This window comes from Pagrus major, chromosome 19, assembly GCF_040436345.1.
Source record: "Pagrus major chromosome 19, Pma_NU_1.0".
NCBI classification, from domain to species: Eukaryota; Metazoa; Chordata; class Actinopteri; order Spariformes; family Sparidae; genus Pagrus; species Pagrus major.
In genome coordinates this window covers 27,217,356-27,238,112 of record NC_133233.1, presented here as the reverse complement: position 1 = coordinate 27,238,112, position 20,757 = coordinate 27,217,356, and the positions used below count along the sequence as shown (strand labels likewise).

Here is a 20,757-nt window from a genome sequence, read left to right as displayed (position 1 = left end):
ATCTCTCTGTTCCTGCAGTAATGATGCGTTCAGGGACTGTCAGCAGTTTATTTCCACTGTGTCCTTCAGTGAAACCTGCAGAGTAAACAGACTTGATGTCCAAAGTGTCTGCAGGTCTGTGAGCTTCACTCCAACACGTTAACATGAGAGCTGAAAGGAAGCTGGCTACGCTACACAGCCGCTCCACTTGTGGTCTGAACAGGACTGAAGTCCTGCTGGTCTTTATATCACTGACTGACAGCTGATGGAGGGAGTCTCTGCAAACACTCATTTATCACTTTACTGTCTCTCTGCTTCTCTCATCAGGTGGAACTGATCTCTGTCAGAGTGATGAGAAAGGTGGAGGTGTTGAGAGGATCAGCTGTGTCCTGATGATCCAGAGAGGTTGAAGCAGCACCATCAGCTGGTGGGTGGAGAGGCTCTGACTGGGCCGTGTTACTGGGAGGTGGAGTGGAGAGGAGAGCTTCATCCAGCAGTGACTGACGGACCAATCACAACAAGTGGAGACGACTGTCAGTGCTGCAGTGTGAACTGCTCTGAGATCAGCTCCACTGTCACACACAATGTCCAGTCCAGCATCGTCCCTGTGTTCCTCTGGATGTGACAGAGTATCATCAGTGTATCTGGACTGCTCTGCTGCTGCTCTGTCCTTCTACACAGTCTCTGCAGACACACTGACGCTCCTCCACTCCTTCTGCTCCACACTCAGACACCTCCTCCACCTGGAACCTGGATCTTTATTCTTTTATTCACTCACATCTTCTCAACACAAAGAGCCTCAACACATTAATCTATCGAGGCGTGTTTATCACCACATAATCGTACATTGACACTTTTAATTGGATATTTCCTTGGTGCAGTTAATCTCCACATATTCCTGAATAACAGTGGAGATTAATGCAGTACTCTGTGTGTACTGCCACTGAATAAGATATCAGAGATGTTGTAGATGTTAACTGACATTCATTTTAATGTAAAATCAACATTTTAACAGATGAATCTATGATGTAATATATGATGTAATGAATGATGGCATTGTTTTGTTGCTGTAACTGATGACCATGAAAGGAAGAACATGTTGATTTCACTGATGTTATTTAGTATTTTTATAGTTTTGTAACACAGTCTTCTCATATGATGGAAATGTTGTAAAACAAACAAACAATGCACAAATATTAAACACCAGAGTCACATATTTTGGTGGTAATGTCTTTTATTAATGCTGTAAATTCTGTCTCAGCTCTGCTTTGAATTGAATTGAAAAACATTGTTTCCATGTAGACAAAGTGAGCATTTAAAAAACTTGATTTCCTCTCAGCAGAAACACACTTCAAATGTGTCCAACAACACAGAACAAGGTTGTGATGCACAGTTACAGTTTCAGTCCCACTGGGACCATCAACAATAAAACATAGGAGCATGAAAAAAGTGTGTAAATGTAGAAACCTGATTATATTTATTTTACATTATAAAGTTTTTAAGGGAAGATTTTTGTTTTCAGGAATATTTTGCTAAATTTTGTCATTTTCCAGAAGAAGAAATCAGCAGGAAAGAGCAGGAATCTGGAGACTTGGATCAGGACAGACGAGCTGCATGGGGCCATTTTATATCACAAATGTTTGGTGGAAACATCGAACCTGTAAAATATATCGACATAAATGATGACAGATTGAGGGACAGCACAACCTGGTGTAATATGAACAGTGAGAAGTGAACTTACAGTTCAGGACTGAATCTAGAAATGTGGAGGATGTCCTTTACTGCTCGTCCTCACGCACACAAGTCTGAAGTTAAATTTAAAGATCAGCACATGTGATATTAAGTTCTGCATGAGGCCATAAAACAGACAAATCTACCAGTTCATCAGACTCATCTTCCAGATCTACTGTGTCACTGAGAGCTGAAGCTTTTTCTATGGACCATGATTTCACCAAGAATTACAATTAAACACAAAGTGGCACATAAACAGTTGTTTTATTGCATTAGTCTGATATTTGGCTCATAATTACATGTTGAAGAGAAAAAACAACCTTAAAAAGGAAATTTGACAAACTGCATTTAAATTAGTTAGATGTAATTTGTGAATGGGAGGAACTCCTGAAATGGAAAATTAAAAAAAGACTAATAGAAAATGGTTCAAAATTTTGGGAAATGTGCTTTCTCACCAGCAGTTGTCATCTTAGTGGAAAGAGTGGAAAGTGGCATTGTGGGTAATGACACTGCTGGACTCATTATGGACAGTTTAAAAGACAACTGATCCAAATCAAATCAAACATCATCAGCACCGTTCATGTTCTGCTGGTCCTGCTGGAGCTGCTTCCTGCCAGTCACCATTTCCACTGTTTGGACCCAGACTGGTTTGTGTGAATGGATCCAGGTTCTGTGTGCGGTGAGAACTCAACTGGTGACGTCAGTACTTTCTTTCTGACTGACGTCATTTTACAAACATCTCAAGTGTCATTATAATTTAATTGAACTCGATTTAAAATGATTTTTTAACCGTCTTTTGATACAGATTGTTTTGGTGAGCTCGTGCTGGGTTTTAGTGTTTGTTTGACATCTTTTTATTATATTTTGATGTGTTTTATGTTCACGTCTGTTTGTGTTGAGTGCTTCTTCAGGCTTTTTCCCTTCACAACAACAACAAAGTTAAAGTCCCAGTTGAAATGATCAGTATGGAGCCGTGATCACTACATACAGTTACATGAGAATTTAGATAAAGTGTAAAGTGTTGCCACTGTTTTTATGAACTATTGAGTCTTTGTTAATGTTATAAAGAGCCAGTTCAGACCTGCTCTGTATGAAAAGAGCTCTGAGATCACTTCTGTTATCATCTGTCTCTATAGAAATAAAAGTGACTGGACTATTCTCTGGGTTTGTTCTGACTTTTAATAAAACTTGAGCAGGACAAGTCTCACTTTGCTAAATCCACATGAAAAATCAGTTTGTGTCAAATAAAAGCAGCTGGACTGTCATTTTGAGCTCAATCCAACATGAGAGTAAAAGTGTGGAGCAGCAGCTGACACTAAACTGTGTTTAGAGAAAACTAAAGATTTAAAGAAACGTTTCACATCAATCTTGTTCAGACACCAGAACACTCAGCAGGAATTAGTCTGGTGGACATTTGTGGCATCTTAAAATAATATTTCTCTCTCCTGTTTGTTTCTTAAATACAAAACATGTTGATGTTTTCTCTGGTTCCTCAGTCTTCATTCTGTCTCCACAACAATATCCATGTTTGCTCGCTGCCAGTCGTCTTCTTCACTGTGTTTCCTGACACGTGGCTGCATCTGTTGGTGTGTTACCACCAGAAAGTGTCGGTCAGCACACATGTATTTACTTCAAATGACTGATGTGTGTCACCAACACCATGAAGAACATCAAGTGAGACAAAAAACAAAATCGATGTCGTCCTCTTTTATAATTTCTCAGAGAATCTGTCGGTGGATAAAGAGGCACCGGACCGAAACCAGGGTTCAGAAATGTGGTGGAGGCTTTGTTGGACTTTGCTGGTTCACAGTAACAATCCTTCAAACTGCTGCTTGTTACCACAGTGGCTGCTGCCTTCATCGCCTCAGTTATGAGGCCTTTTAACACATAAATCCTTTCCTCAAACAATCAGCACACACTGAAAATAACACAGACTGTATTATAATAAAATACAAATGATCAAAAGAAATATTGAGTCGACAGAAAGACTGTTTTCATTTTATTTAGTAATTATTACTTCCTGTTCCTGCAGGTGCAGGTGACGCGCATGCGCAGCTCCTCTCCCCTGCTGCCTCTGGACTGACGAGAAGAAAAGATGAGAGAAAGTTCAACATTTGAAGCTTCGTGCTGACAGAAAGAAACGAGGCTGCTGTGAGTCCGCTGCTGTTTTATTCTATTAAAGCTGAGCTCAGTGTGACTCGGAGGAAAACTAATTCAGGACTGTATTCGTGACTCGCTCGCTGGCTGGATGAGACGGGACTGAACCGGCGGCTGCGGCCAAGATGGCGGCCGAGCGGCTGAAATAACCGTTGTAGCATTAACCAACAAACTCTGGTCGCTGCGCAGATAAACGTGTGATTTTTGTAAAATATGAGCAGAATTGTAAGACGGCTCAACAAATATAGTCGGACAGCAGCAGCGGAGTGAGCAGCAGCGGCTGTAGCAGCTGTTCTTGGCTTTAGCTCGCTGCCGTTAGCTCATTAGCTCAGCGGGCCGTTACTGCCTGGACCGCGGGGCACGAGGGGAGTCGCTGCGGGCAACGGGGCTCAGTTCAACCGGGCTCAACCACCTCCCAGTGAACACCGGACCGGGACCAGACACAAGCTCTGAGGCCGACAGAGGTCAGTGTGAAGACAGGGGGGACGGTGTGGATCCGATCAGGACTATGACTCCGGGGACGAGAAGAGACGACAGGCGGGGACAGGAGAGACGTGAAGCGGCAGAGGAGAGAGGACGAGTCGGGCATCAGTGGCGGCGAAACGAAAACGGCGCGGAGCCTGAATATTTCCACATTTTTACTCTGTGAGCTGATGATTGATTTTCACCAAAGCAGACGTGGTTGTGCAAAGACAAAGCGAGACTTGGTGAGTTTGATTTCATGTGTGTCCAGTTTGAATGAAGTGTTTTAACAGAGTTAACAAGGTGATGAAGCTCGTCTCGGTTCTGTCAGAGAGAAACTTGAACCCAGAAGCTGGACGGGTGAATTGTTCTGTTTAGTCCAGAAAATAACTCTGTGAGTTTATTTAGTTTAGTTATCTGAGTGAAACGTGAAGAGATGTCCTGAAACGTAGCTTCCATCTTCCACATGAGTTTGTGATGATGTGTGTTTTTATGGAAAGAGTCGATCAGGAAAGTGACAAAGTTGTTCTGGTGTCACAAAGACGACTGCAGCAGCAACATGTCTGTGAAGAAGCTGCTCCAGGACAAAGCTCACGTTGAAGAGCTGAACGGTACCAAACACTTCTTCAGCTGATCCACAACCACAAACATTGTTCAAGGGAGGTGAACTCAGCTGACCAGGGGAAGTTTGTCTGACACTGATCTGAACTCAGTTTGCTGTGTTTGGTTTATCTGTGTTAGTCTGAGCTGTTCAACCAGAGGGAGGTCATCATGGAGACACCTCAACAGATAAAGTACATGTGATCTCCAGTAACTGACAAGAGGAGGAGCAACACTGACGGGGAGGGGACATGAAAGTCAAAGTGTGTAGTCAGTCAGTGTTCAGACTCCATTTTGAGTCGACAGCAGCAGGAGGAGGAAAAGACGTCTGAGGCAGAGGTGAGTTTTATTTCTACATTATTGTTTTACAGTAAAAGTCTCTGATTCATCTGTGAGAACAGCGGGATCGGCTACAAAATTCACATTGAACAAGAGACAACAAGCTCATATTTAAAGAGAACTGGATGTTTTTTACTGTGTCTGTCTGTGTGTTGCTTCCTCTTTTCTCAGTCTGGGTTGAGAAAAGAAGAAGTATGAAATGATTAAAACTTGACAGACTTTTCTCGTGACTCTTGTGCTCTGAGCTCAGTCAGTGTTATGTTGCTTATTTCTCAGACTGACTCAAGTCCAGAAGACGACAGCAGTTTTGTTTTTACGATTAAAGTCTGTTTCATGGACTTGGACTTCACTGTTCACTCATTGAAGATATTGTGTTGTACCACAGTAGATCCTGGACTGTCCTGTTGGTCAGAAGGATCCAGATTGCTGTTTCAGTATTAACATATTTTGTTATAACTTAACACTAAGAACTAGATTCTGTCAGACATTTAACCTCTGACATTTAAAAGATGAAACCCAGTTGCAAAGACACAAAATGTTTTCTGTAGAAATCTCAAGTGAAAGATGCCAGAACAATCATTTTATTAGATTTTATTTGCATAATTTCCAATTTAACATGAGTTGTTATAAAACTTGTTTGTATTTAAAAAGCGTATTAAAAGCTGTTATTTATTGTGGGACTATTCAACACATTTAAAGTAGACAAAACAATTATTGTCATAAAGTGACCTCACTAAAAACCTGAGCAGTGATCCAGGTACAGGACAACAATAAAGAAATAACGTCTGCAGGCAGGAAGTGGAGACTTTGAGTGGACAGAGCAGGACATCATACTGAGGGACGTCCCTTTAATTAGACAGAGACAAGGCCGATCTTTGTAAATGTCACTTTTGTTTAGCGTCACATTGGGTGATGAGTCTGCAGGCTTCACCATCTCCATTTTACACCCTCCTCCTCTGCATCTTGTTTCACCTGTTTGTCCTCCTTGTCTTCATGTTGTTCTCCTTCCATGTGCTACATATTTACCTCAGTGCTTTCTGAAGTGCAGAAGATGAGTGATTGTGTGGAGGAAGAGGAGGACGGAGCAGAGTCTCCAGTCTCCAGCTGTCTGTCTATGAAGAGTGACCGGTCCAAAGAAACACCTCTGGTCTTCAGTAATGAACCTGGACCCTCAGACACACAGTAAGAAGACTGCCATGTTTTTAATCATCAAACTGTCAATATCAGCAATTTGTGTATTGACATGAAATAAATACAAACATGTTGGTGTTTCCAGAAGTCGGTACCACAGACGGAGAGAAGAGTCTTCAGTCTCCAGCTGTCTGTCTATGAAGAGTGACCAGTCCAAAGGTTTAGTTCCAGTCTTCAGTAATGAACCTGGACCCTCAGACACACAGTAAGAGAACTGATACTAACTTCAGTTTATATAATTAAATCATTACCATTATATGACTGTAGCTGCCCAAATATAAGACAAAATACTTTTTCTGTAAATTACATTTTAAGACTTTGTGATTTGTATTATACGTAGGGACGAGACAATTGTGTGTCAACATCAGATATTCATTTTGAATACACCGGAGTGTTGCATCATGGGGTGTAGCCTAAATATTGTTGACTAGTGAGATACTTCAGGTTCATTCATTGTTTGTCTGTTAGAGAAATTTAGTCTTAAAACTGTTTAGTTTGCTCAGTTAAACCTTCAGGAGTTTGATGGCTGATGCAACGTGTTTTGCTGCGATGGAAGAATTACTGATGAATGAAAACGAGCAGAAGTCGTCCCAATGTCTTTACTGCAGATGATCAAATGATCTGTTAAAAAGCCAAGAATTACAACTTTCACTGAATGTCAGGATGAGGAGCATGAAGTATTTTACAGATAGATAAATTACACAAATGAGGGATTTATGTTCTGCTTTAATGACAAGTGAGGATTTCTTCTATATCTTTGCAAAGGAAAAGGCTCCATTGATGAGGGCTGGAAGTATCTCATGGAAACTGTCCCAAAATCTTCACTCTGACATTGTTTTTATCTTCATCAAACCTTTTTATCAAACACAGTTGTTGAAAAAAGAGGAGGGTATATTGTACTAAGTGTGGCCATGTACTTTGTCCAGTATGGCTTAAGTTTTTAATAGCTGCTAATGAGGTCATGTTTTGTGGTCCTTTTTGTTTGTGTAATAAAATTTCCCATTAAAATAAGTTTGTTTACTAAAATCAAATGATGCAAACTGCTCCACTGTGACTCAGACAAAAACAAACTGTTAGTGATTGGGAGTTCAGTCCAGATTCAGAGCTTGGAGAAGACATACTTATGTTTACAGTCTGTCTTCTCTTTTGTCAGACTGATCTGTGATTTCTAATCTGAGGGATTTTCCTTTATCTCTTCAGAAAGACAGAGGGAAGTGTTTCTGTGGAGGAGCAGCTGTCCTGCTGTCCAGTGTTAGTCAGTCAGACCAACACTGTACAAAGTAAGACTGTACATCTGTCTGCTGATGTCTTCATGTCTGAAAACAGGAACTTTTTGATTTAATGAAGATTCTTGCTCTCAATTTAATCCCAGAATATTTTCTTCTTTTTCAGCTGATAGTGTTCTGCAGGAGGCTTTAGATGAACATAAGATCAGTCTGAGGAGGAGATGTGAACGTGTGACTGAAGGAAGTGATGAAACAGGAAGTGATGAAACAGGAAGTGGAACCCTCCTCAACAGGATCTACACTGAGCTCTACATCACAGAGGGACAGAGTGAAGAGGTTAATACCCAACATGAGGTGAGACAGCTAGAGACAGCTTCCAAGATGGAGACCCTCCATGACACTCCAATCAAGTGCAGCGACATCTTTAAAGCCTCACCTGACCAACAGAGACGCATCAGAGTCGTTCTGTCCAACGGCGTCGCTGGAGTTGGAAAAACCTTCTCAGTGCAGAAGTTCACTCTGGACTGGGCAGAGGGCTCCGAAAACCAAGATGTCCGTCTGCTGGTTCTGCTCTCGTTCAGGGAGCTGAACCTGATCAGAGATGATCAGTACAGTCTTCTCAGGCTGCTCCATGTTTTCCATCCAACATTACAGAAGGTGACAGCAGAGAAGCTCGCTGTCTGTAAACTTCTGTTCATCTTTGACGGCCTGGATGAAAGCAGACTTTCACTGGATTTCAAGAACCACGAGGTCGTGTCTGATGTCACACAGAAGTCATCAGTCAGCGTGCTGCTGACAAACCTCATCGAGGGGAAGCTGCTTCCCTCGGCTCTCGTCTGGATAACTTCCAGACCTGCAGCAGCCAATCAGATCCCTCCTTCACGTGTTGACAGGGTAACAGAAGTACGAGGCTTCACTGACGCCCAGAAGGAGGAGTACTTCAGGAGGAGGTTCAGTGATGAAGATCTGTCCAGCAGAGTCATCTCACACATCAAGACCTCCAGGAGCCTCCACATCATGTGTCTGATCCCAGTCTTCTGCTGGATCACTGCTACAGTTCTGGACCACATGTTGAATACAGGCCAGAGAGGAGAGCTGCCCAAGACCCTGACTGACATGTACTCACACTTCCTGCTGGTTCAGACAAAGAGGAAGAAGCAGAAGTACGATGAGGGACGTGAGACGAGTCCACAGGAGCTGACGAAAGCTGACAGGGAAGTTCTTCTGAAGCTGGGGAGGCTGGCGTTTGAACATCTGGAGACAGGAAACATCATGTTCTACCAAGAAGACCTGGAGCGGTGTGGTCTTAATGTCACAGAGGCCTCGGTGTACTCAGGAGTTTGTACAGAGATCTTCAGAAGAGAGAGTGTGATCTTCCAGAAAACAGTCTACTGCTTTGTTCATCTGAGCGTTCAGGAGTTTCTGGCTGCAGTCTACATGTTCCACTGTCACACCAGCAGGAACACAGAGGTCCTGGAGGCTTTCCTAAGAGACTTCACGCTCAGGGACTCAAAACCAAAATCTGTTTTGGGGAAGATTTCTGAGGGTTTTTTTGGATTATCCCTGGATGACTTCCTGAAGAGAGCCATGGAGAAATCCCTTGAAAGTAAAAATGGTCACCTGGACCTGTTTGTTCGCTTCCTTCATGGACTCTCTCTGAAGTCCAACCAGAGACTCTTAGGACGTCTGCTGGGTCAGACACACAACAGTCCAAAAATCATCCAGAGAGCCATCAACAACCTGAAGGAGATGAACAGAGGTCATGTCTCTCCTGACAGAAGCATCAACATCTTCCACTGTCTGATGGAGATGAACGACCACTCAGTTCATCAGGAGATCCAAGAGTTCCTGAAGTCAGAGAACAGATCAAAGAAGAAACTCTCTGAGATCCACTGCTCAGCTCTGGCCTACATGCTGCAGATGTCAGAGGAGGTTCTGGATGAGTTGGACCTGAAGAAGTACAAAACATCAAAGGAGGGACGACAGAGACTGATTCCAGCTGTGAGGAACTGCAGGACGGCTCTGTGAGTCCAGATGTGATTATCAACATTATAAATCAGTGTAGATTAGCAGTTTAATTCTTCAGATATACAAACTATAAAATAATTTATTTTGAAATAGCGCTTACATTTTTAAATACAATTGTGATTATTTTTAAAAAGTGTTTCACTTACCATGAGTGCAATAATGTAGATGTTTCAGTTGGATGTGTTTATAGCTGTCAGGTTGTTGAACTCAGTTATTCCATTTATTTCTAATGATCATTAAATGTGACAGTTTTTCTTCTATTAATCTTTCTTTGGGTGACAGAAGAAACCCTGGTGAAACTAATGAAAGAGGTTTTTTAACCACTATACTGAAGAGTTTAAAATAAGATCTGTATCATTTTTCATGATACAGATCTTATCAAAGATCAAAGACAGAAGGTGTATAAATCAAAATCACCAATGGCAACACCATAAAAGTGTAAATCATAAAAGTTTTTATAGAAGTCAACTGTTCTGAATCACATCTGTATTAGCTGGCAAAATATTAATCATGTAAATGTAGATTTCTAAGATGGTTTTTCAAACTTCAAGCTCATCCATGTTGAATTCAGGAGGTGCACGATCATTCAGCACCATGATTTGTGGAGCCCACACGCTCGACACAAGACATGCGATGATGTTAATTTTGGCACTCTCACCCTCATGCTAACACTGTGTTGGGCATAAACTAATCTAACTTTTTGGCAAAAGACACAGGATCAGATCACACTGACAGACTGTGGACATCATGGAAACCCAAATGTAACTACATTTTCTCTTCCTTCATCTGCAAGATTAAAATAAAACAAAGATTTAAAGTCTGCAGGTTTTAGAGAGTGATGAGAATAACTGTTTCATGTCAAACACAGATCAGATGAAGGTTTGCTGAACCACTGATGTAAATAGCAAATGTCAATCAGAACAGAATGTTTCAAACTGTTTTGACATCAAATGCATGGAGTAAATACAAAGTGTCCTCTTTCATAATAACATTTTTGTAATATCTGTGTCATGACAGACTTTCTGACTGTGGACTCTCAGAGACTCACTGTGAAGTTGTGGCCTCAGCTCTGAAGTCCAACCCCTCCCATCTGAGACAGCTGGACCTGAATTACAACAGCCTGAGTGATTCAGGAGTGAAGCTCCTGTCTGTTGGACTGGAGAGTCAAAACTGTGCTCTAGAGGCTCTGGGGTCAGTTCATTGTCATGTTTTTCCATATATTCAATTCAAACCCTTCACTGAGACTTAAACAGTTTAGTTAATTAACTTTCAAGATTTGCAGCAGCATAAATCTGAAGAAATGTCAGTTCTTTGAGACATTTTCTGTGTATCCAAGTGACTCCATCCTGTGGTGTTCAGAGGAGGCTGCACTGAAGGACTCTATTCAGTGTTTTTATTTATTTTTTTCATTCAGTTTATTTCTAACTTGTAAGTGTTAGCATCCAGCTGATGCCAGTCCCACTCATTTTAGAAACAGGATCATTAATTTAGAACGGACAGTTTCACTTGAACTACTCGAGTACTTCCAGAGGTGTTGGTATATCAAAAGTTTATGGACAGCCTGCAGCCAATCAGGATCCAGTTTTCACCCAGACCATGGTATAAAATATATGTTTTCCTCTTACCTGTGGTGGTATTTATCCATCTGCTGTAGATCAGCTGGACCACTGATGTAAATAGCAAATGTTAATCAGAACAGACTGTTTCAAACTGTTTTGACTTCATCATTGCCTGATGCACTGATTGGACACATAACTTTGTGTGAAACTTTCCCCTTTATTGATAATTGTCTCCTTTGTCACTTGTGTGGGACACGCAGGAGGCTGACGTGCTGCCAAGTGCTACCTGCTTGTTTTAGGTGTCCAACTGGGCTGTCCAGACCGAGCGCCCCGTGCTGTGGTCCTCCATGGCCAGCTTATGATTTCTACTGATCCTTTCATGGAGCCAGATGAAAAAATAACACCTCAAATATGAAATGATGGAAGTGAAAATTGAAAATAAATAATTTCGTCAAAAGAAAATCAGAATTAAATCCAAATCATATTTAAATTGAAATGAACCTTTTCCTTAACTGATTTTTATTTTGAAAATGTTTTTGATTTTTTTATGATTCAAGATCAAAACTTGAACTTTCAAGTTCAAATTTTATTTTTTCAATAAATTTATTTTTCTCCAAATGAACAAACCTCTTGGCCTTGATCTGGCTCCATATCCTTTCACCATTTGTCCTATTTTGGCAGGATTCTGTGAGTGAATCTGACAAAACACTGGTAATTTACTAGAAATAGTGTTGCTGCTGTTTGTGATTGTGTTTTTCTGTATTTGTTCCTCAGAGATGTGCAGCAAACACACACAGGCACAGACCACAGGCTTAAGAAAACCCCTCCCCACATATAATCACACAAGTCTATGGTCCTTTTAACTTCATTGTTACAGAAGAAGCAGCGTCCTGCTTATCACATAAAAGGCTTCATGTTATCAATTCATGATCTTTATTATAAAGATGCTCTTACATGTACGTCTAATTAGAAAAGAGCCGAGGAGCAGAATTTAAGTGAAAGACATTTGATGTGCTTGAAATGTTACATGTTGACTTTTGATCACTTTTGTGGACTTAGTTTGACTTTTTTGACTTGAAGACTTACATGAAGTCTTTTTACTCACTCTGACGTGTCAGGATATAAGCTTTTTGATTAAAACTGCATTAAAATATCATGTGATCTGCTACTTCAGTGCACGCTAACAACAAATATTACTGGGACCATAATAAACATTTGCACACCAGCTTTTTTAATATCCAAGAATTCAAATCATAAACTCTACCACTGACTTCCTCAGTAATGAACTGGACACATTTAGGCACCTTGAGTAACCATATACTTGTTTTGTCACTTTGTGTATTTGACAGTGTTGAACCTGCATCCTGTTGGGTTCAGGTGTTTGGAGTTTCCATTTTCTAAACTTCTACATTCTGAACCTTCTTCAGCTCTGAACAGATTATTAAACACTGAATGATTTCAAGCAGGAACATTGTCTTCTAAACTTACATCATTTATTCTTTATTCAGATTGTGGGGCTGCAGTTTGTCAGAGATCAGCTGTGCTTCTCTGGCCTCAGCTCTGAAGTCCAACCCCTCCCATCTGAAAGTGCTGTGGCTGAATAACAACTACCTGCAGGATTCAGGAGTGAAGCTGCTGTGTGATTTTCTGCAGAGTCCAAACTGTAGACTGGAGAGTCTGAGGTCAGTTCACTGACTCTGTTACTGCTGACTAATATTTGAGTTTACATTCATACATAACTTACATTGATAAAGTTGTAGATTTCCTTTGTTTCATATTTTCAGTTTTCTTGAACTAAATTTCTTCTTCAGTCACAAAAGACTTCTGTTTCTTCAAGAAACTGTAGAAAATGTTCAGTTAGTTGTTAAAGTTAATTAATGTTTATAATTTAATCTGTTAACAGAAGAACTGAACTAACATTTGATTTAAATTGATAAAGTTGAGAAGCTGAAGTAGAAATATTTTGATTTCTGTTGATGTCAATGTGTTTTCACAAATAATGTCTGATCATTGATATTGATCCTACAGAACACACACAGATCAAAGCACATTTTCAAAAGAAGATGTTTAAAAGAAAATTCAGTTTTTCTCCTCTAATAACAGACCTGACTGAGATCAGCAGCATGTTATTAATCTGTGTTGACATGAACAGCTGTATGAATGTTGTGCTGACATGTGGATGATGTCTGTAGAAGGCTGATGATGATCCACAATAACACAATGACAAAGTTACTCTACTCATTTTAGAGAAAAGCTCATTGATGAGGACACAGTAATGTTGAGCTACACATTTAAAACCTGAACACTTCTGATTGGATTATAAATTGTTTTTCATCTCCATCATTTATTCTTTATTCAGATTGAGGGGCTGCAGTTTGTCAGTGTTGAGGCAGTGTTGACCAAATATGAATCAAGTTCCTCGTTCTCTCAGAAATATATTTTCACTGTTGAGCTGTAATATGATAACGTTTGTTTCCCTGCCACCATGTTAAGAAAGTACCAGGTACGACAGAGAGGTGTTATTATGGATCCTACTGCTGTTGCCTTTGTTAGTTCAGACATGAGGAGTGAGACTGGTTTGGGTTAGGGTAAGAATATCAGGGTAAGATAATCAGAGGCAGACTAGGGCCAATCTTAGCAAGATAAGCAGTGGGATCCAAAATGAGGCGACAGGGAGGCACTCACATGCACTCACATGCACACAGCTCAGATCACAACACACACACTGAGAGTGTGACGTCATTCTGTGTTCAGGACACCATGACTCCACTATATCTTTACATAACTAATAGTTGTATTTTAACTTCCATCTTGTTGTGTTCAGGTGTCTACGTCCTGTCTACCAGGAAGTGAGACAGGAGTCTTTCCCTATTTTTAAGCCTTTCACCTGCTGTGCTCCCGTTTGGTCATTTCTCCTGTTAATATCTCGGGGTGTGACGAGATCTTGTGACACGAGATCTTGTGATATTAAAACGTGTCTGACGTTGAACTCTAAATTAACATAGAAGATGCCCCCGCCACTTTTAAACCGTTTGTGTGGCAGCATTTTGGTGCCTGATGGAAACAATGAACGGCGACAGACTGACAGACAAGACACGAACAATAAGTAAGACCTGTAAGAAAATAGTGCCGTACACCGCGGCTAACACGAGCACTATGCAAAGACACCTACAGAACCACCACAGCTCTCTACTGAAATCAAGCGTGCCTGTGAAGAAAACACTGAAAGGCCGGACAACACTGACAAATGCTTTTACATCTCAACTTCCACAGTCAAGTGCTAGAGCCACAGCAATAACGAAAGACATCAGTGTTTTCATTGCAGCTGACATGAGGCCATTTCCCATGGTGGAAAACTGGCGACTCCTCCACACATGGGAATCAAAGTTCACCATCCCAGTGGTCCTGAACCTCTACACAGATAGCATACCTTTCCATCCCTGCTACCTCCGCTCCAAGTGAGCGTGTCTTTTCAACTGCAGGAGACATAGTTAGTGCCCAAAGGTCTCAACTGCTGCCAGGAAACGTAGACATGCTCATATTCTTGAACAAGAACGTGACCATATCTTAGGCTGGGCAGTGTAGTTGTAGCCAGCTCTCAGCTCTGTATCATGCTTGGAGGGAAATCATGTCAGTCTCTGTTTGCACTTTAAGTATTGAGAGAGAACTACTTTGATTATTGTTTGCACTTAAAACAAGAAGACTAAGAAAAACTTAGTGTTATTCATTATTGTTATTTATACTGTTTTTATTTTTCACTTTCAATTTGTGGAGAGGAGTTCAGTTAGAAGGTCACACAGCTTCAATTAGAAGTTAGAAGCTCACACATAGTTCATGCACAGTTATAAGGTCTGAAGAGACTCATGAGAAATCATACAGGAGAGAAGCCAGTCAGTTGAGTTTGTGGTGAAACCTTTTACAGTTCTTACATATTGTTTGTGTCTTTTACTGCATATGATTCATACTCAGTCACAAAGTAGAGCTGAAGTCACATTCATTACAAGATGATTACTAGTTAAAACATTTCAAAATGGACCTGCATTGTTTTGCATTTTGTAACTTTTGATCAAATTAAATTTTTAAGTTTTTTTAAAATTGGTATTAAAATCTCGTCTCGTTCTCATGAACCCAATATCGTGTATCGCCTCATCTTGTGAGCTGAGTGTATCGTCACGCCCCTATTAATCTCCCATTTTCATAGTGATACAAATCAAAAAGGTCTTCTCAGGTCCTGTGTGGGGGTATGTGTCGTGGTACCTGGCAACCCAACTCAGAGGGAGAGTTGAGCATGTGCCAACAACCCTGCCTGACGTTTGCCACTCGTCCCTGTGTCACTAATGCTCTGCTCCACTCACTTTGTCCCTGAAAATGGGTGAAACAGCTGCCAAAAAGAAAACATTGCTTCCAAAATTCACATAACTTTGTGTGAAACTTTCCCTTTATTGATAATTGTCTCCTCTCTCACTTGTGTGGGACACGCAGGAGGCTGACGTGCTGCCAAGTGCTACCTGCTTGTATTAGGTGTCCAACTGGGCTGTCCAGACCGAGCGCCCCGTGCTGTGGTCCTCCATGGCCAGCTTATGATTTCTACTGATCCTTTCATGGAGCCAGATGAAAAAATAACACCTCACATATGAAATGATATCAGTCAAAATTTAAAATAAATAATTTATTCAAAAGTGTATCAGAATAAAATCCAAATCATATTTTAATTGAAATGAACATTTTCCTTCACTTTGTTTTTGTTTTTGATTTTTTTTTATGATTCAAGATCAAAATTTGAACTTTCAATACATTTATTTTTTCCAAATGAACAAACTTCTTGGCCTTGATCTGGCTCCATATCCTTTCACCATCTGTCCTATTTTGGCAGGATTCTGTGAGTGAATCTGACAAAACACTGGTAATTTACTAGAAATAGTGTCGCTGCTGTTTGTGATTGTGTGTTTCTGTATTTGTTCCTCAGAGATGTGCAGCAAACACACACAGGCACAGACCACAGGCTTAAGAAAACCCCTCCCCACATATAATCACACAAGTCTATGGTCCTTTTAACTTCACTGTTACAGAAGAAGCAGCGTCCTGCTTATCACATAAAAGGCTTCATGTTATCAATTCATGATCTTTATTATAAAGATGCTCTACGTGTACGTCTAATTAGAAAAGAGCCGAGGAGCAGAATTTAAGTGAAAGACATTTGATGTGCTTGAAATGTTACATGTTGACTTTTGATCACTTTTGTGGACTTAGTTTGACTTTTTTGACTTGAAGACTTACATGAAGTCTTTTTACTCACTCTGACGTGTCAGGATATAACCTTTTTGATTCAAACTGCATTAAAATATCATGTGATCTGCTACTTCAGTGCACGCTAACAACAAATATTACTGGGACCATAATAAACATTTGCACACCAGCTTTTTTAATATCCAAGAATTCAAATCATAAACTCTACCACTGACTTCCTCAGTAATGAACTGGACACATTTAGGCACCTTGAGTAACCATATACTTGTTTTGTCACTTTGTGTATTTGACAGTGTTGAACCTGCATCCTGTTGGGTTCAGGTGTTTGGAGTTTCCATTTTCTAAACTTCTACATTCTGAACCTTCTTCAGCTGAACAGATTATTAAACACTGAATGATTTCAAGCAGGAACATTGTCTTCTAAACTTACATCATTTATTCTTTATTCAGATTGTGGGACTGCAGTTTGTCAAAGATCAGCTGTGCTTCTCTGGCCTCAGCTCTGAAGTCCAACCCCTCCCATCTGAGAGAGCTGGACCTGGACAACAACAAGCTGCAGGATTCAGGAGTGAAGCTGCTGTGTGATTTTCTACAGAGTCCAAACTGTAGACTGGAGACTCTGAGGTCAGTTCACTGACTCTGTTACTGCTAACTAATATTTGAGTTTACATTCATACATAACTTACATTGATAAAGTTATAGATTTCCTTTGGTTCATATTTTCAGTTTTCTTGAATTAAATTTCTTCTTCAGTCACAAAAGACTTCTGTTTCTTCAAGAAACTGTAGAAAATGTTCAGTTAGTTGTTAAAGTTAATTAATGTTTATAATTTAATCTGTTAACAGAAGAACTGAACTAACATTTGATTTAAATTGATAAAGTTGAGAAACTGAAGTAGAAATATTTTGACTTCTGTTGATGTCAATGTGTTTTCACAAATAATGTCTGATCATTGATATTGATCCTACAGAACACACACAGATCAAAGCATATTTTCAAAAGAAGATGTTCAAAAGATAATTCAGTTTTTCTCCTCTAATAACAGACCTGACTGAGATCAGCAGCATGTTATTAATCTGTGTTGACATGAACAGCTGAATGAATGTTGTGCTGACATGTGGATGATGTCTGTAGAAGGCTGATGATGATCCACAATAACACAATGACAAAGTTACTCTACTCATTTTAGAGAAAAGCTCATTGATGAGGACACAGTAATGTTGAGCTACACATTTAAAACCTGAACACATCTGATAAGATTATAAATGGATTTTTATCTCCATTATTTATTCTTTATTCAGATTGATGAGCTGCAGTTTGTCAGAGATCAGCTGTGCTTCTCTGGCCTCAGCTCTGAAGTCCAACCCCTCCCATCTGAGAGAGCTGGACCTGAGGAACAACAACCTGCAGGATTCAGACATGAAGCTGCTGTTTGATCTGAAGGAGAGTCCAGACTGTAGACTGGAGACTCTGAGGTCAGTAGAGGGTTGGAGTCAGTTCATGCTGGTTTCAGCAGTATTGTACTAAACACAGTATCAAAGTAAAGATCCAGTATTTCCTGCTTTCCTCAGTGAAGCTGTGAGAGGAGAACGGTGACAGGCGTCATGATTGGACAGAAAGACAGAGAGAGAGCAGTCAGCCAATCAGACGAGCCAGAAGCTCGTTGTGATCGTGTGTTTGAGTTGATGTGAAGACGACTGTTGTTGTTGTGTTCATGTCTACAGGAAATAAAGCTGGATCACAGCTGACAGCATCACAGGATGTATAGAGACAGTGTCCTCATTCATCAAACTGTCGGAGCATCAAATCTGATCTCAAAGTGTTTGTTCTCTCATTTCAACACTGAACAACTGATCAGTTCATCTTTGTCACAGCTCTCGGATCAGTCTGACTGAAGCCTGCAGATCACTGGCTCCTATTTCAGAGAACCATCATTACATTTAGTAACCATGTGGTCTGTATACGGACCAGAACCTCTGCTGAAGTCCACAAACCACAGCTGATGTTTTACTGTTCAGTGTAGGACCTTTAACGTTATATTTATATCTGCCCATGTGTCATTTGATTTGTCCAAATATTTTTATAACAGACTCCATATTTACATATTTGTCATGTGATGTTTCCAAAGTAGATGAAATATTTAAATGTGAGTGAGACTCTGGTTTTTAACAGCAGTAAATCATCATTAAAGTGAGCTGTGAGTATCTCTCTGTTCCTGCAGTAATGATGCGTTCAGGGACTGTCAGCAGTTTATTTCCACTGTGTCCTTCAGTGAAACCTGCAGAGTAAACACACTTGATGTCCAAAGTGTCTGCAGGTCTGTGAGCTTCACTCCAACACGTTAACATGAGAGCTGAGAGGAAGCTGGCTACGCTACACAGCCGCTCCACTTGTGGTCTGAACAGGACTGAAGTCCTGCTGGTCTTTATATCACTGACTGACAGCTGATGGAGGGAGTCTCTGTCAACACTCATTTATCACTTTACTGTCTCTCTGCTTCTCTCATCAGGTGGTGATGTCTGTCAGAGTGATGAGGAAGGTGGAGGTGTTGAGAGGATCAGCTGTGTCCTGATGATCCAGAGAGGTTGAAGCAGCACCATCAGCTGGTGGGTGGAGAGGCTCTGACTGGGCCGTGTTACTGGGAGGTGGAGTGGAGAGGAGAGCTTCATCCAGCAGTGACTGACGGACCAATCACAACAAGTGGAGATGACTGTCAGTGCTGCAGTGTGAACTGCTCTGAGATCAGCTCCACTGTCACACACAATGTCCAGTCCAGCATCGTCCCTGTGTTCCTCTGGATGTGACAGAGTATCATCAGTGTATCTGGACTGCTCTGCTGCTGCTCTGTCCTTCTACACAGTCTCTGCAGACACACTGACGCTCCTCCACTCCTTCTGCTCCACACTCAGACACCTCCTCCACCTGGAACCTGGATCTTTATTCTTTTATTCACTCACATCTTCTCAACACAAAGAGCCTCAACACATTAATCTATCGAGGCGTGTTTATCACCACATAATCGTACATTGACACTTTTAATTGGATATTTCCTTGGTGCAGTTAATCTCCACATATTCCTGAGTAACAGTGGAGATTAATGCAGTACTCTGTGTGTACTGCCACTGAATAAGACATCAGAGATGTTGTAGATGTTAACTGACATTCATTTTAATGTAAAATCAACATTTTAACAGATGAGTTTATGATGTAATATATGATGTAATAAATGATGGCATTGTTTTGTTGCTGTAACTGATGACCATGAAAGGAAGAACATGTTGATTTCACTGATGTTATTTAGTATTTTTATAGTTTTGTAACAGTCTTCTCATATGATGGAAATGTTGTAAAACAAACAAACAATGCACAAATATTAAACACCAGAGTCACATATTTTGGTGGTAATGTCTTTTATTAATGCTGTAAATTCTGTCTCAGCTCTGCTTTGAATTGAATTGAAAAACATTGTTTCCATGTAGACAAAGTGAGCATTTAAAAAACTTGATTTCCTCACAGCAGAAACACTTCAAATGTGTCCAACAACACAGAACAAGGTTGTGATGCACAGTTACAGTTTCAGTCCCACTGGGACCATCAACAATAAAACATAGGAGCATGAAAAAAGTGTGTAAACGTAGAAACCTGATTATATTTATTTTACATTATAAAGTTTTTAAGGGAAGATTTTTGTTTTCAGGAATATTTTGCGAAATATTGTCATTTTCCAGAAGAAGAAATCAGCAGGAAAGAGCAGGAATCTGGAGACTTGGATCAGGACAGACGAGCTGTATGGGGCCATTTTATATCACAAATGTTTGGTGGAAACATCGAACCTGTAAAATATATCGACATAAATGATGACAGATTGAGGGACAGCACAACCTGGTGTAATATGAACAGTGAGAAGTGAACTTACAGTTCAGGACTGAATCTAGAAATGTGGAGGATGTCCTTTACTGCCCGTCCTCACGCACACAAGTCTGAAGTTAAATTTAAAGATCAGCACATGTGATATTAAGTTCTGCATGAGGCCATAAAACAGACAAATCTACCAGTTCATCAGACTCATCTTCCAGATCTACTGTGTCACTGAGAGCTGAAGCTTTTTCTATGGACCATGATTTCACCAAGAATTACAATTAAACACAAAGTGGCACATAAACAGTTGTTTTATTGCATTAGTCGGATATTTGGCTCATAATTACATGTTGAAGAGAAAAAACAACCTTAAAAAGGAA

The 20,757-nt window shown here is 40.4% G+C and overlaps 1 protein-coding gene across 1 annotated transcript; it reads left to right on the top strand.

Annotated features, from left to right (window-relative positions):
• The first annotated feature begins 5,995 nt into the window (after positions 1–5,995).
• Positions 5,996–19,912, top strand: LOC141014231 (protein NLRC3-like). The gene is made up of 9 exons (XM_073487942.1): positions 5,996–6,450; positions 6,545–6,664; positions 7,660–7,739; positions 7,852–9,709; positions 10,731–10,904; positions 12,781–12,954; positions 16,970–17,143; positions 17,821–17,994; positions 19,029–19,912. The coding sequence occupies exons 1-9, from the start codon at positions 6,278–6,280 to the stop codon at positions 19,033–19,035; spliced, it is 2,934 nt and encodes a 977-aa protein (XP_073344043.1). The 5' UTR covers positions 5,996–6,277; the 3' UTR covers positions 19,036–19,912.
• The last annotated feature ends 845 nt before the right edge of the window (positions 19,913–20,757 follow it).

Bases quoted from the DNA above. Each gene is read 5' to 3' on its own strand.
- LOC141014231 (XM_073487942.1), top strand. From the start codon at position 6,278: ATGTGCTACATATTTACCTCAGTGCTTTCTGAAGTGCAGAAGATGAGT. The intron at 6,451-6,544 runs GTAAGAAGACTG...TGGTGTTTCCAG, and splicing joins CCTGGACCCTCAGACACACA to AAGTCGGTACCACAGACGGA. The intron at 9,710-10,730 runs GTGAGTCCAGAT...GTGTCATGACAG, and splicing joins AGGAACTGCAGGACGGCTCT to ACTTTCTGACTGTGGACTCT.